We start from the raw sequence: 17,400 nt of genomic DNA, 5'->3' as shown, positions 1-17,400 counted from the left end.
AATTAAGTGTCCATGCCACGCCACAGGGAAGCGAACAGCGTGAACAGTGATTTCTTTTCTTTTCTGTTTTCTCTTTTTTTTTAAATTAAAACAAGCCGATGATTGATGTACTCGAGGCTAATGAGGAGAGGCAGCCAAAGCGGTAGCTAGGGCACCTCCCTCCACGCTTGTGTTTATTAAGAAATCTTGTTAAGTATGCTATGGAATATTTTAGAAATTTTTAAAGAAATGTATAGCACACTTTTAGGACCCACGAACAAAAGCTTTCTTCATTTTCTTTTAACATCTAAAAATATTCCTATTTAATTGTGATAAAATAAAACCCTAGATTAACTCCTTTAACAGATTTATCCTTTGGTTTAGGCCAAAGTCACGTAGTTGCCACGTAGTTTCCCCCCCAAAAACCCTTTAAGCACCGATACAAAGGCCATTTTCAGGATAAAACCAAATTGTATCTGTCAATTAGGCGGTTTCTTTGCTTGCTTCGCTCGCTGGCTAGCTCGCCTTAATGTCCTGCACATGTCGAAAATGAAATTAAACGCTGACGCATCATTTGCTGACCAGCCACTAACAAAAAAAAAAAAAAAAAACGTGGGGAAAACGCTTAGTCATAAATCAGAGAATCGGCGAAAATAAATTTCAATGCGGGCAACATTTTAATATACAAAGCAGACACTGACCAAGACAAAGGGGCCAGGGCTAGGGCTATATTCATATATATATCCATCTATGGTTTATACACTCACTCAATCGGTGGCAGCGAAACTATAAAAATATTATCTATAGTTTCCACTTAAATGCACAGCGGCACTTACCGGACGACGCTCGTCCTCGTCCTCGTCCATGTCGCATGTCCGTGTCCTTGTCCACCACCCAAAAAACCCCCCTGCACACACACACACTCACATATGTAACATATATGTGGATAAATCATAATGGTTAATGTGCACTCATAAATGGATAAGCTCGGCTTGGTGTGGTGACACCGAGAGAAAAACCTGGGGGTAAACTTTTGAGTAATATTACAAAAAAAATTAAAAAGCATTGAAGGAGTCATTTCCGACCCTATTAATCATATATATTCTTGACCAGTATAAAAAACTGAATCGATCTAGACCGTTTTGGGAGAAAAAAAATTTTTTAACTTTTTATTTCCAAATTTGATCATTAAAATTGTCAAAAAAAATTGACAAAAATTTTTATTTCTTAAAATTTAAAATGTAGTATGCAGATTTAATATCCTAAAAAAAACTAGCACAGAAAAGCTTTCCAAATTAAATTTAATGGCTTTTTGGCTTAGTTATGGTGTTTTTAGATTTTCATTTCTACAAAAAAAAATATAACTAAAATATATGGATTTAAATATTTCCAGTCATCTTGAAGTATTTTATGATTTCAATCAGTAATAAAATCATTTTCCACTTGTATATCCATACTTTGAACTTGATTTCTTTCAAAGGTAATTTCCATATATAAATATTTTTTTCTCTGTGTACGTACACATATGCACCAAACATAAGGAGAGACCACCAGCACACGTGATATGGCCAATATGGATGTGCATATGAGTGGCGAGTGCGTGTAGAGGAATGGGTGGATGGGTGAACTCTGAATGTGGATATTCCCGATACCCAGAGATATATATGGATAGATAGTGCCCGGGTCGGACATTGCTCATTCAGGTCAGGTCATGTCAACTCAGGCGGCGGGAAATCGTTTTGTGTGCGTGTCATTTATGGGTCATTTGCCATGGTTGCACGCAGAAACCTGGAGACCAACAAGTGAGCCAAGCCAGCTGGAAATTATTGGGGGATATAGATATACATATCGGAGATGTTTTCATATATATAACAAGTATAGCATAAGAAGAACGATTTAGAGGGTTTACTTAAAAAAAAGTAGATAGGTTTAAGCCCAATTTATAATTTATAAAACTTAAATATTGAGGATGCAACCAAAACTTTAACCTCCCTTTGATTTCCATATTCGATTTTCCACTTGCTCTAGATTTTCAAAGAAAAAAGGGTGAAAAAATTAAAGAAAATAGGAAAACAGACCGACCACACACACACATAGATATAACTGAGGGGGAAAAAAAGTTGACTTCCTGTCATAGTTGGATTTAAATTCGGAACTTGGAGCTTCTTAGCATTACCATTTCCGATGCCCGCAGTCAAATCCTGTTTACTGCCTGTCAACTTATAAACAATTTTCCATGATAATGATGCCGCCAAGAAGAGAGTAACTTTTGCGGCGGAAGCGGCGCCTTTTCAAAACTAGAAAAATTGGGAAAATAATACAACAAAAATAAAAAAAAGGAGAAGGATTATAATCGAAGAGCAGCAAGAGACAGAGATTAAATGCATTGGGCAACATTTCCGGTTCAGATCCATGACGAGTCTTTTGGCCATGCCTTCTTCGACTTTGACTTTCGACTTCCTCCTTTATTGGGTTTTACAACAAAGAGCTTTATGATTTTCCGGTCAATACAATTCAAGCGGCGGCTGCACTGCATCCTCTTTACATCCTTACAAATCAACAAGCATGACACATTGCCATCGAGCCATCGAGCCATCGAGCCATTGTCTGCTTGCTTGCCTCTCTCTCTGCGCTCGAGGAAGTACTAAAAAGTTGAATGGAAAAGGTCTTTTTTGGATGACAATCACAATAAGACCCATGGAGTGCCCGTCACTGGCCCTCGGGGATCGTACTAGAGATCCCTTCCTCCTCTCCTCTCATCGTTGTCGGGTCATCTCGAGGCTGAGGGTCAATAAATTTTGATTAGACAAATGCAATTCACTTTTTTTGCTGCCCCGGAACTAGGGAACTACATCTCTCTTTCTCAGTGAACACTTGACGGGGTTTTTGGCTTCTGAAAATTAAATTATTTTAGTCTTGCATTTTTATAGATTTTATTTGGTTTTAATTTTAATATATTTCCCTCAAAAGTATTAAGTATAAAAATCTTTAAATTGTTGAAAATTTAATGATTTTTGTCTTGTTTTTTGATATATATTTTATTTTCTTAAAATTTAATATATATTTCCCCCGAAACTATTGATTAAGCCCCTTTAATTTATAGATTTTAATGATCAATTTTTATATATTTTATTTTCTTAAAATTTAATGTTTATTTCACTCAAAATTTTTGCTTATAAAAACCCTTTAATTTTTGCAAATTTAATGATTTTAATCATTATATTTTTAAACATTTTAATTTCTGAAAATTTTTTTTGCTTATAAAAACCTATAAATTTCTGCAAATTTTATGATTTTAGTCATGGTTTTTTATGTATTTTATTTTCTTAAAATTTAATATATATTTCCCCTGTAACTATTGCTTATAAAACCCCTTAAATTGTTGCAACTTCCTCCAAGAAACAAGGTTTAGTAAATAACTTGTACGACCTTCCAGCTAAACGATCCCCATTACGACAAGACCATAAAAATTCAATAAAGAATCCCTTGGGTCTGGGGTCCTGGGAATAGGAATACGAATACATGCTATATAGGGAATAAGGAATAAGGAATAAGGAATAAGGAATAACGAATAAGAAGTAACAAGCCTCATGAATCTTGTCCCACGAGCTGAGTAATACGCATCAGGGCCAAACGTTTGTCGAGCCAATAAATGTGTGTTTGTGTTTGTGCAACACCCAACCAACCCCCCTTCTTCCGAAACCACATCCAAGACACTCCCCCTGAATCCTTGTACTTTTGCCTCCTCACTTTGCTCACTATAGTGGCCTCCTTGGAAGACCCAGCCTCCGCCTTAGCCTCACCCTTGGCCTCAGCCTCCTTGCCTTGAATGCCGTGTCAATGTTTGTTTAGCACCCCTCATCGTTCTCATCCCATCGTCCTTCGTCCTTCGTCCTGTGTGCTAACCAGATTTCAATTTGTGCCCAAGCAAAGTGTTTATGAGATTTCGAGCTGCTGCTGCTGCTAAATGGCCAAAATCCTTGTTGTTCCCACCCTCGCAGGACTCAAAGGACTGCAGGATCTGCGTGTGCGTCCGATATGCCATATATATAGTCGCAGGCGGTTTTATTTCAGCCCATTGTTTGGCTTTGTTTGTGTCCTGTTTGGTTTGGTTTGATGTAATGTGACATGATGGCTTCATCAAAAGCGCATTAAAAACAAAGCAGAACCAAAGGAAAATAAACAAAACAAAAAAAGAAGAACCGAAAAAAAAGCAATCCTGAATCCTGGATCGTAAATTGGTCTTCTTTTGTATCCAAAAGAGATAAGCCAGTTGGCATTGTTATTGCTTATAAAGTTTTCTTTAGTTTTCCTTATAGTTTTCCCTTACAGTTTTCCTTATAGTTTTTCTTATGTGTTTCTGTTTTACTTTTTTTTTTTACAACTAATTGGAGGCTTAAGTGAATTTCTTTCTTTAATTTAAACACCTTTTGTTTGTTATTTTAAAATCATTAAAATCTTTTTATTATTAAAAAAGAAAAGGAAAGGTTTTGGATTCCCAATGAAAACTATTCAAGTTTACCTTCTAAAAATTCAAAAATAAAAAAGTAATACAATTATCATAAAAACTTAAATGTTAAAAAACCCAAAATTAATCAAAAGCTGTATAAATAATATTTATTTCAATTTTTTCCAACTTGACTTTAGTTTTTTTAACTCTGATAAATAACACTTTCAATTCTCAGACTTTTATTTATTTATTTGTAAAGTCAACCAATTCGTTCAATATTTGGATGACTTCACTTAGGACTTTTGCCTATTCACAAGGGTTAGAGTCTCGGCCAGGATCATGGCACAGGCCAATGCACTTTGGGTCGCCAGAGACAGGGGGAGGCAAATCAAGGCAGCAAAAGGATTCAGGCCATTAAGTTCCGGAAGCGAGTTGATAACCAGACAACAAGTATACAAATCTAGCCAGTGTCCTGTCCTGCCTGGGAATATTTATGTGTGTGGTGCTACTCCTCCCTCCTCATCTCTCCTCTTCGCTGTGTTTGTTCATTGCAGTAATTGGCTGGCAAATCCGACAAACAACTTTTCTGCATATGCAAAAGCGGCGGTAAAAAAGGAAAATAATAATAAAAAAGGAACACAGAGACAGCCAAGAAAGGCAAATGAATCAAAGTGAAGGCATCCAGGGTAAACTTTTGCTTGGCCCGCTGAAAATTATGTTCTCATTTTCTTTTTCTATTTTGCGTTCAAGGGATACCCTGGAAAAATAATTAGATTTCATTTTCTATATTAATTGAGATTATTGAATCGATATTTTAGAGAATATTATTGATATATCGATTATTAATTCTCTTTGTTTCTATGAGACGTTCGAGGAATTGCCTTTACTATTTTAATTGAGAGTAATTAGTCAATATAAAATTTAATAATATATAAATTTTATAAATTTTTCACGTGGAAATCGATATATAAATAAGAGAATATTAGTGATATATCGATTATTATTTTATTATATTTTATACATTTGAGAAATACACTGGAATAATGAGCAAATTCCTTTTTTTATTTTAGTTGAGAGTAATTTATTATTATATAAATTAATAATATCGAAAGATCTATCGTGGAAGTCGATATATAAATCGATTTTTAACCGCTATGAGTTGAATATAAGCCATAAATCGATATTCTGTTAAATTAAATATCAATATTATTTAAAAAATCTTACTAAATAATATTTTTCTGTTTTATTTCGATATAAATATTTTAAAATTAAATGCGATATTTTTTTCGATACTTAAAAAATTATATAATTTTCAGTCACAACTTTGGGTCTAAAATACCCCCTTTGAAAACGAGAAGGCTTTGTTTTATGCCGCGGCTGGACGAGTAAATAAATAAAAAAAAAATATTAGGAAAAATGGGAAAAGAAAAGGACCGTCGGCGGGAATTAAGCAACCCTTCCGTTGCAAATAAATCAGCAAATTAATCGCACAGCTCCGAAGTGCAGACCGCAGTGACTACCCTGCGCCTTTTCCCCTCTTCTACTTCTCGTAATAATTTGCCATTTCTCTCTCCATTTATCTCCATTTCTATTTGTATTTTCTATTTCCCGGAAACGGAAACGCACACACAGTTAGCCACACACATCAAAAGCGAATCGCAGCCCATTTTCAAGTGGATTCAAATTGGTTTTTAAGGCGAAACCGCAGTTGAAATGGGATTTTAAAATATATTCTTCAATTTTTCAGTTTAACAATTTTGCGGGGTTTTTATTTGTTGCTTCTTTCGGTCGTCTTCTTGTTTTGTCCTGTCTGCCGCTGAACGGCGACACATTTCCGCTTCCGCTGGCAGGACAAAACCCCCCCACCGTTTCATTTGATTTGACTTTTCACGTTTCATTTAGCAAACGATTTCATTAGCTAAAAAGCGCAGTGGAAAAGTGGAGAGAACACAATATTGTTCATGTCCTTGCTCTCCCTTTTTTTTTTTTTCAATCGCCTGGGCGTATCCTTACCCTCTGGTATTTTTTTTTTTATCGCTATTCAAGTTTGTTTTTCCGCTTAAAGTATTTTTATTGAATCTTCTTATCGTTTTTTATGGCCACTCCACCCAAAGAGAAGGTCCATCGAGGAATAACAAAAAAAAGTTATCCCGGGGAGGACAGCTTTCTCTCTCTTTAATGCTAATCTAAACAAATTTTGTCATTAAGGGTCCTTGGTTAGCCCAGGGATCTCCTTCTGTTTGCACATAAAATATTGTCAATCAATTCAATTACAAGTTGACATCATTGTTACTTATTGTTGACGTCGATTGTCCGGTCCGGTCGTGGGCCCTGATTTATGTTGACTGACCACTTTGTGAAGGAGTCTGGATGGACGATGGACGCTTGGGTCCATCCTGATGGCCTCGTTTTATTCCAAAGCTTCCGGTTGGAGTGACTTTCTTGGATGTCCTTTGTAGAAAGATTTATATAGAGTTTTCTTGTATAAAAAAGGAAGATATTTTCAGCTAAAGAAAGTTCAAGGAAATCTCTTGTAACTGTGTATTTCTGCAGCTGCTGGACAGGTGTCCTGTAGCCTCTTCAGTGAAGAGAGGCCACTCTATCCAGTAGGTCCTGCAAGCCCACGTCCTACACCTACCCCTTTAACTCTAAATTTCCCTCGCAATTAGGCGGCACACGACACAAGACAGAAGGAGGGGGTGTGCTGCAAGGTCACAAGGACACACAGGGACACACAGGACATAAGACACCGAGACACACGGGGGACACACACTCCAAAGGCAACCCTTTTAATGACTTCCGCTGACGGGCTTTTCCATCGCTAATTGCCGCATTTTCCATTTCCATTGATTGATTTTCACCCCCAACTCTGGCCTTTCCGATTTTTCGCCTTTTTTTCTATCCTGTATGTTTGCTTTGTCTGCTCCTTTGTTGCTTTGTTTATTTACCAATAATAATGCAATAAAAGGCCAAAAAGGTTGAACTCTCTCGCGGGCTCTTGAGGTGTGGGCGACCATCGATGAGGGGAAAGAAAACAGAAAACACCTTTGCTTACGCTGGGGAAAAATCTGTTTAACTATTTGGTTTTTATTTTAAGTGTATCTTTTAAATTTTATAATTTTGTAGTTTTTAGATTTTTTTTTTATTATTTTTTTATATATTTTCTTTTTGATTTTTTTATATTTTTGTTTATTATTTTTTTATTTACCTTTTTTTGTTTACTTTTTTTTATTGTTTTTTTTATTATTATTTTGTATTATTTTTTTATTATTATTTTTTATTATAATTTTTTATTATTTTTTATTATTATTATTTTGTATTATTATTATTTTGTATTATTATTATTTTGTATTATTATTATTTTGTATTATTATTTTTTTTTATTATTATTTTTTTTTATTATTTTTTTTATTATTATTTTTTTATTATTTTTTTTTATTATTATATTTTTATTATTATTTTTTATATTTTTTTATTATTATTATTTCTGAATTAGAAAGTTTTTAAACTTAGTAGAAAATATTAAAAGTTTCTTTAATTAAAATATTTTGCTTCCCAAGTTAAATTTTTCTAGTAAAGTTTTTTTTTTCTCCCCTTTTCTTGTTGTATAAATTTTTAAAAGTATTTTTTTTTCAAACCCCTACCTTTTTCGCCCACTGCACCTTTCACAGGTGACTCGTGAGCTGCGCTTTTGTCAGCTAATTGCATTTTCCATACGATATCTTATCGGTTAGGAGATCGCAGGGCATCGTATCAATGTCGTGGGAAGGTCCTGTCAAGGTGCAGAGTGTGTATGTGTGTGTGTGGAGTGTATTCAAATTCAAATTAGTCGATCGACACCGCAGCCACCACCGAAAGGATAACGAAAAAAGGGGAAAACCCAAAGGGGTCATGTGAAAGTGCAAATTTTTATTGGTTTAATGGGTTTTTGGCTTTTGTTTTTTGTCTGTGATTTCGGGGGAGTGAGTGTGCCTGTGTGTGTGTGATTTTGTTGTGCGAGTATAAGCGTGCGTGCGTCCTTTATGCAAATCATTGTAATGCAATATTTAAATTGATGTTCGTGGCTTTTTAATGGCGCACGCAACTCCCTCTATCAGTTGAACTCTCTCCCTCTATATAAAAAATATATATAGATATATATTCCCTTCCATTAGGGGTAACTTTGATTCAAATTGGTGGCTTCTTGGCCAGACTTTTTCCCAACTTATTGACATGTTAATTAGAGGCATGTGAATACATCGATCGTGGGAACTGGCGGTGGCGTCATCTGAAACCATTAAAGGTTTAGTTTTCGTTTATTAATGTTTCATAAATCATTTTATATGTATAGTATATGGTTTTTCTAATCAGTTAAGGTTTATATTTAATTTTTTTTAAATTTATTTTCAAGCTTTTAATAATTTTGTTACATTTAAAGTTAATAAAAATTAGTTTTGTTTTAGTAAATATTAATTGGAACTTATTCAAAGAAAGACAATTTTAAGTAATTTTTGGTCTTGTTTATACTAAAAATGATTTTTATGGTTATTTTATTGTCAAAAATTAATAGATTTTTAATTCAAATTTAATTTAATTTAATTAATAAAATCAAAAATAAATAAATATAATAAAATTATTTAAAATCTTTTAAAATATAAAATCCTTAAAAATGAATAGACTTTTAATTTAAATTTAAAATAAAATTAATTATATTAATAAAATGAATAAATTAAAATCAATTTAAAAGTCATAAGTCATTAAATTTATTTTAAATCATTTGAAATAAAAAAACTTAAATTTTTAAATTCAAATTTAAAATTAGTAAAATAAATAAAAATAATAAATAAATGTAATAAAATTGATTTAAAATCTTTTAAAATACAAAATCCTTAAAAATTAATCAAATTTCCAAATTTCAATAAATATCAATAAATTTGAAAAATAAATTTCATTTCTTTTCCAATTATTTCGTGAAAGGACATTGCCACAATGCCCTTTTATTTATTAAACCGATGCCTAATCTTGCCCGATTAATTACCCATTTCAAATGCCACAAAGACCTGCTGATCCCTGTTATTCCTTCCAAAACCCCCTTACCACCCTACCATCCTCCCACCTCGATTGTTCACACCCCATTTGTGGATAAAAGTCGAATCTGTGAAATGCACAAAACCTCATTCACACCCATAAAGTAAACTCTGGTCTGTTGTCGTCTGTCTCTGTGGGTTTTCCACGGGGTCAGCAAATCGTCAACATATTGGCCGCATCTTCATAAATAAATAAAAGCAAAAAGCCAAAAGGCGAAAAGGCAAGGAAAGCTAACAAAGGGAAGTCCTCTTCTCCTTTTCCACCTCCCTGAAAAAAATGATGCACGTGCGCGCGGGTGGATAGGGGAAAACAGAAAAACAATTGACTCTGGACAAGATTACATGGCAGGAAATTCAATTTTAAAAGCAGCTGCCACGTGTCCTTTTAGTGCTTGAAATTGTAACAGTTATATTGGCTTGGCATCGCGCGAGGGTGGCTTCTCTCGGGGATCGGGGTTACGGGGTTCGGGTATCCCGGGATGGGATGGGATGCAATCCACCCAGTCATCGTCCATCGCTCATCGATGAGGCCCGAAGCCCACGATGAGTATGAATACGTAATTCCTATTCATTCTACGCTCAAATTGAGCAATAAACGCCGCTTTCAAATTGCGTTACAAATAAACAAAGGAAACGAGCGAGTGCACTTTAAAAAATTATTAGAACTTGCAATGTTAATTTACTGAAAATTGAAAAATTAGAAATAGAAATTATAAATAGAATTTAGAATAGAAGTTAGAAGAAATATTTAACGAATTTTAAATTAATATTAAATAATAATATTTTAAATTTTTTTTTTTTTTTTGTTTTAGTATTGATTATTATTTATTTTTTTAATATCTATTATTATTTATTTTTTTAATATCTATTATTATTTATTTTTTTTTAATATTTATAATTATTTTTTTTTTTAATATTTATTATTTTTATTATATAGTATTTTTATTATATATTATTATTATTATTTTATTCCCAATTTCTATCAAATTTGTTTCTCTCAGTGCCTCCAGGGGGTGGTGCCAAAGCGGAAACGGAAACACACCACCGCCACTGGCGTTGGCGGGCAAAAACAACAACGTGTTAATTTGCAGGGGGTGGCTTTCGGCTTTCGGCTTTCACCCATTCTCCTTTTCTGCTTTCCTCTTTAGCTGTTGGTGCAGCCTTCAGCCCAGGCTTTTCAACGCCGCCTTCCAATGCTTCGCTTTTCATCGCGAGGGGGTGGCGTCGGCGTCAGCGGCGGCGGCGGCCTTGCTTGCGGTGGCTAAAAGGGCGTGTGATTGACTTAATTGACTATGAAAATGAGAAATTACATGCAGATAATGACGCTGGTCGCGAAATGAGCAACAACATTATTAAAAACGCCAGTCGTGTCGGGTGGGCAACACTGTAAAATCCAAACCCACACAACCACCCATCAAGCGGCGACTTAATTTGATTTGATTTTCCAACCCAAAGCCTCCCACTGCTTTTCCGCTTTCCTTTCCGTTGGTTTATTGCACCGCATAGGCTAATTAGAACTGCGTTCGCTACAAAGTCGTGGATCCCATTTCCCATTTTCTCACTTTTCCCAGCCCAGGAGATTCGAGAGAGTTGGGTCATTAAAATGGCATTTGGCCTGCGGACACGAGTCCAGCTGGGAAGTAAATTAAAACTAGGGGGAGCCTAGGATAGCTCTCTGCTTTTAATGGGGAAAATGGGAATTTTCCACTATGCAAAATTACTATTTTTCCATTAATATGTGTCAATTAATCGAAATATTTTAAACTTCTCTAAATTAATCGACAAAAGGCTACAAAGCTATATTTGTTTCATAGAAAAATTGGGTTCTTCAACTATTACTGTGAAGAATAACCCTTTTTACTGTTTGATTGATGTGGCTCTCTCTTTTAAATTTATCGAAAATCAATCGAAATCTTCTTCAAATTTTCGATAAATTTGTTTTATAGAAAAATACTGTCTTTAACTATTACTCTGCTGAATAACCCTTTTTCGGTTCGTTTGATGTGATTCTTACTTCTAAATTAATCGAAATAAATCGAAATAAATCGTTTTTTCTTAATTATCTCCAAAATAATCGAAATTAGGCTTCTATGTTGCATAAACTTCCACTTGAAATGACATTTTGAAACACTTTAAGGGGCTAAATTTATTTAGGGTTCCCAAACCCAATATGATAATGTTCTAAATACATTGAAAATATAGATTTCAATTCAAAATCAACAACATTTTCCGGTCTGCCGGGCCCTGGATAAGGATCTACGGGTCATTCCGAATGGAATCCGTCGCTGTTGTCGTTGTCGAGTGGCTATGGCAAATCAAAAAGCGTAATTAACTTTGGCCTACAATCTGAAACCGATAAATACAAATATATATATTTATATATATATATATATATTTCTATTTGTTTATGTATGCGATTGTAGCCACAGCCACGTAAAGGCCACTTATCGATTATTTTATTAATTGTAATCTCATTTATTCTCACCCTCCCGCGTCCTCCGCTCCACTCTGCTCTGCTCTGTGTTTAATTTCCACGTTTATTTTGTGATAAATTTAGTATTTGATCGGTCGAGCGTCGAGCTTTAATCAATTTTTCATTACAAACTGCCAACGATTGTCTCTCCCCTTCCCTCTGTATCTGTATCTGTATCTGGACTATACGTATCTGTGTCAACGATGTCCGTCCGGACACAGACACGGCTTTATCAATGCCAAATTCAGGCATTTCAGGTGGCAAAAGCGAACACCAAGTGTTGTAAGCCATCCATCCATCCAATGCCAATGTTCTCCGACGACGACGACAAGTGTCCAGAGGCGCCTCCTCCTCGATATGGATTTTGATTCCATTTCGGAGTCATTTTCGCCTTGTTCCCATTACCCAATTCAGGGGAAAAGAGCTGGACAAACAACTGTATTTACTATATGTATAGGGAATTTTCTGTTGAATTATCTGCGGAATATTCTCCGGAATTTTCTTTTAGTAAAAATAACAAGATTAAAAGTGTAAAATATGACAAGTCACAGTGATTTTGTTATGAGGAGAATGAATCATATTTTGTTTTTGTTTGAGAGTGTCTATTACAGTTACAAGAATTACTAGGTATTAATTAGGGAGAAGATATGTAGATAGAAGATTAGAGTTTAAATTGGAGAATATATACAGTTTATAAGAGATTATAAATTAAAATTAAATTATTAAAAAAAAAAAATTCAATTATTTCTGAAATTCTAAATTTCTAAAATTCTAAATTTCAAAATTTCTTAATTTCTAAAATTCTAAATTTTTTAAAATTCTCGAATTCTAATCCTTTAAAATCTTTGAAGATCTAATAAAAGTCCTTAAAAATCTATACTAATTTATAGATAATTTAAAATACTTGATGAAAATCTGTAAAAAAACATTTGAAAATTTATAAAAACCTATAAAAATAATTAAAAATAAAACCTAGAATTAAATTAATTATAACAAATTTATGATGTTCAAAATATTTTAATTACCTTTGGAAACCTTGTTTAAAAATCTCTTAAAAACCCCTTTTGTAAACCAGAAATGCAACCAATTTCCTGAGTTTTTTTTTTTGAGCACCTGGTAAACCCCCGTTACCTGGTAACGCCGGACCCCCTCCGAAGCCAAAACCCCTTGGGGCCTCCGTAAAACCGTGTGTGTTAACACCCCTCGCGAGATAAGCTGCACGTTTGTACTCAACAACAACAACAACGACGACGACGACGACATGACGGTCATGCATGTCGCCTCCTCCTGACCAGACCAACTGACAAAAAGTCCAGGAACAACACTGAACGGAACGGATCAAATCGAATCGGATCGGGGGCGATCGACCAAATACCAACTGTCCAAGCGTCGGGTGAGACATATCGCTGATATCGCCCTGTCGGAGGGAAGGCAATATCAGCTTTGGGCAGCGTGTAAGCGTAGCGGGTTGTCCAACAGTCCAAACACAGGCAGGGAGCCAGAATCGAGCCTTATCTCAGCCTTATAGACCACCTTATAGACCTTATAGACCTCATAGGAGGGAAATATTATTAGTTTATTTCACGATTGCGCATTGACTTCCATTCCAATTCCTCCAATTCCTAATCTAGATCATTGAATTGTATTGAAATGTACTCGCTTTTGGGCCATATACTCGTTTACGTACTATTCTATATATGTGGGAATATATATGAATATATACTGGCCTAATCAACATCCTGTCCCGATCCGATCCAATCCAAGCGATACGGGTATGCAAATGATTAGGCTACGATTAGGAGGTTCTGTTGTGTTGTACCTGGATTTCAGACACTCCCACTCCACTCCATACTCACACAGCCACACTCACTAGTACCCGCTTCTAATCGATTGGTTTATGGCCACACTTTATACTCTATATCGCTTATAAGGGGGCCCCCTCATAAACGGGTGCAGCAATTATGTACTTCTGGTAATTTGCTGGCCAAGAGCCCACTGCGTGCCACGATTTTTGATACGAATTTTGGAGTGAGGGGATCTTGAAGCTGGATATACATATTAGATGCTTACAATTTAAATAAAAGAAATTTAATTTAAAAGGAATTAAATTTAAAATACATGAAAATTAAAGGGATTTAAATTTAAAAGAAATTAAAATTAAATGAAACTTAAATTAAAACGAAAATATTCCAAAAGAAATTAAATTAAAAACAAATTAAATTTTAAATAAATTAAATTTTAAATATATTAAATTTTAAATAAATTAAATTTTAAATAAATTAAATTTTAAATAAATTAAATTCAAAATAAATTAAATTTTAAATAATTTAAATTTAAAATTAATTAAATTTTAAATAAATTAAATTTTAAATAAATTAAATTTCAAATAAATTAAATTTAAAATAAATTAAATTTTAAATAATTTAAATTAAAATTAATTAAATTTTAAATAAATTAAATTTTAAATAAATTAAATTTCAAATAAAAATTGTAAATAAATTTAATTTCAAATTAATTAAAGAACAACAATTTAAAATAAATCAAATAAAAAAAAAAAGAATTTAAAAGAAATTAAATTAAAAAGAACAAATATTTAGAAGAAATTAAATTTAAAACAAATAAAATTTAAAACAAATAAAATTTAAAACTAAAAATATATATTTAGAGAAAAGTAAATACCAATATACAATTTATTCTCAGCTTATTATATAATTTAAATACAAAAATTTCATTTTATTTCCGATTTCTTCATATTCAAAAATAACTATAATATTTAATCCCCTGGTTAATTGGTACAATTAAACCCCCGGTTAACCCACATCCACTGATCAGCACTCCTCGAGTGGCAATCATGACCATTCCTCATGATTTAGCATAGTGATTAGGCCAACCTTTCCCCATTGAGAATGGGAACCTAAAAAAAATATAAACAAGTCGCTCGCTCGCTTGAACGATCGTTAAAGTATATAATTAAACGGAGGGGCAAACTATACTATATAGCCACTGTATGTAGGGACAATATTTATGGCACTTCAGCTGCAGTTGTTGAGTTTATGGCACCCCGTGTAAAAAAGAGTGTTTCGATTTCGTACTCTTACTTGATATACTGTATACGAAGTATATATATAGGAACATATATAGGAACCATTAGCACTCGATGTTTATTAATATCGCACAAATATAATGGGATCCTGGATGGATGATGAGTAATTTAATTTGTCGTTTATTAGAATAGCACTCGTTGCTATTTTATGAGATACTCCAGAGCCTCTACTTGACTTCGAGTTCTTTATTTGCGAGATATCTCTGGGGAGGCCTACAAGTACATGTACTAGGTAGTATTATCTGCCGAAATTGATTTACCGTCGGCTTGTATATATATTTATGTTTTTTTAAAGGGTATTATTATAGTTGATAAATTATAAGAAATATTTTGTAGATTTTATTTAAGGCTTAGCTTAGATTAGACTTGTTTCCACAAGGAATTGTTATACTAGTAACTTAATTTTTGTTTTTATTTATATTATTAAATATTTAATTAAATATTTTTATTTTCAAAATAATCCCGAAAGGACAATTCTATATCCCTTGAAATAAGCATTCAAAAATCTATCAATTTTGCTTTCAAATGAGAGATTTCAACAAGATTCAACCCAACAAGCCACCCATGAAACTTACTTCAATCCCAACTGTCAAAATGCTTGACCCAAAACTGGAACTGCCTCAGTCTTTTCAACAGATTTATGGGGAAAACACATCAATATAACCCAGTCTGAGTCGGTAGTTACTTTTCTTTTTCTCAAAAAAGTTTTTCCATCGTTTTAACACTTTGACTTCAAAATTTTATCCAATTTGATGGAACAAGTGTCTCTATAAATTTTTTGGCTTTATCAAAATTATGACTAAAGTGATGATGCAGTCAAAGGGTTCGGCCGTCGTTTCCGCTCTTCTGAAACCTTTTCGCACGCGTCTATGCCAAAGGGACATGGGATCCTATCCCAGTTTGCCAGCACGCAAAGATCTCAAGAAGATGAAGGTCCCAGATCCAGCGAAAATGTACGATTCCTGCTGGCAGGCGATGCGTCGCACAGAGTTCAAGTGCCGCTCGGATCCCGAGTTCAATATGCCCTCGTTCATTGATTCGCGCAAGGCGTGCCTGAATGATCCGTGCGCCACCGAAATCCAGGGCATGGATGTTACCCACTACAAGCCCCAGGATATGTTCAGGCGCAAGTATTCGCGCACCTGGAACGAGTGTGTGGTCAAGCGGCGCAAGTGCAAGGTGCAGTGTGTCCCAGTGGAGCCCAAGATACCTCGCCGATCGCGCAAGGTTCACAAGAAGAATGCTTGTACAGAGAACCTGTGTGTCCTGGGCAAGCAGGACATTGAACTAAAATCCTGCAAGCTAATGAAGCCCAGCCTGTGTCCGCGTTTCAAGATGCCCAACTGCTGTGTGGATGTCCGGGATCCCCCAAAATGTACACCCGGCAAAAGGGGTGGACGCTGTAAAAAGCGAAATACCAAGTACCCCAGCTACTCCGAGTGTCGCCAGGAGCCCGTTCCCCATGTCCCGCCCGTGGAGTGTAAATGCACTGTGACGCCATCCATATGCGAGATGTGGAGGTTCTACCGTACCAAGGTTTAAGAGGATCTCTCTTGAGCAGTTTTTATTGGTTACTCTCTCTCTCTGCCAAATTGTGGTGCTAATGGGAAACAACAAACATATCTTACATTTACGTTTTAAATTTCTTATTGCGATGGATTTCAAGGCATTACGGTCAGTGCACTCAAGTGGCCACACAAAGCAGCTATAAAAATAAATCGGAGATTGTTTTCTGAAAGTTGGATAAAAGAACATTGGGTTTTTCATAGAGGTTATGAGGATTTCTCGATAATTTTAGCTTTATTTTGAGCAACATTTGTTAACATTTGTCAACATTTTCTTTTTTCTTCCGCCTTGTTGTATCAAAGATTTTTACATTCATAATTGTTGGCTTAGTTATCAAGTTTTTAAGCTAATCAAAAATTAATATGTAAAATTATAAATAAACATTTACATTTTAATACCCCTTTGAGGGTATTATAATTCCAGTCAGAAGGTATTACGTAATAAAAGGAGTCATTTCCGATCCTATAAATCATGTATATTTAAATTTAAACAACACTTTCCAAATATTATTGCTACAAGTACTTCTTTTGGCGCCTGTCCTAATAATAGTCAGTTAATCGTTTCCAAATCGAAGCCCCCAGACTGAGTGCTTCATCCATCCATCCATCCATCCATCCATCCGGGTCTGGGCCGGTGGCAGTATCGCCTTATCGTTTATATACCTATGTGTATATATATATATTATATAGTAATCGTTTGCCGGGTCCACAAAATATTGTTTTGGTGCCGCAATCGAGCCCAACAACTGGCGGATTACGATGCC

The 17,400-nt window shown here is 34.5% G+C and overlaps 2 protein-coding genes across 4 annotated transcripts in view; both read left to right on the top strand.

Annotated features, from left to right (window-relative positions):
* The window catches only part of spdi (split discs), a 132,526-nt gene that overhangs the window by 8,861 nt on the left and 106,265 nt on the right, over positions 1 to 17,400 (top strand). Inside the window, exon 11 of one of the 3 annotated variants that reach the window (XM_070288219.1) lies at positions 15,541 to 15,681. The exons of the other annotated variants lie outside the window; for them this stretch is intronic. The gene's annotated coding sequence lies outside the window, so the exon portion shown is untranslated. Of the gene's footprint in view, positions 1 to 15,540; positions 15,682 to 17,400 lie in introns of those variants that run through there. 3 annotated transcript variants of the gene reach the window in all.
* LOC108076018 (uncharacterized) lies at positions 15,698 to 16,823 on the top strand. Its single transcript, XM_017168674.3, has one exon. It carries the CDS (start codon positions 15,867 to 15,869, stop codon positions 16,611 to 16,613), a length of 747 nt encoding a protein of 248 aa, XP_017024163.1. The 5' UTR covers positions 15,698 to 15,866; the 3' UTR covers positions 16,614 to 16,823.

Source organism: Drosophila kikkawai, chromosome X, assembly GCF_030179895.1.
Source record: "Drosophila kikkawai strain 14028-0561.14 chromosome X, DkikHiC1v2, whole genome shotgun sequence".
Classification (NCBI taxonomy): Eukaryota; Metazoa; Arthropoda; class Insecta; order Diptera; family Drosophilidae; genus Drosophila; species Drosophila kikkawai.
The sequence above is the reverse complement of the archived record's forward strand: the minus strand, read 5'-3'. Positions and strand labels throughout refer to the sequence as shown.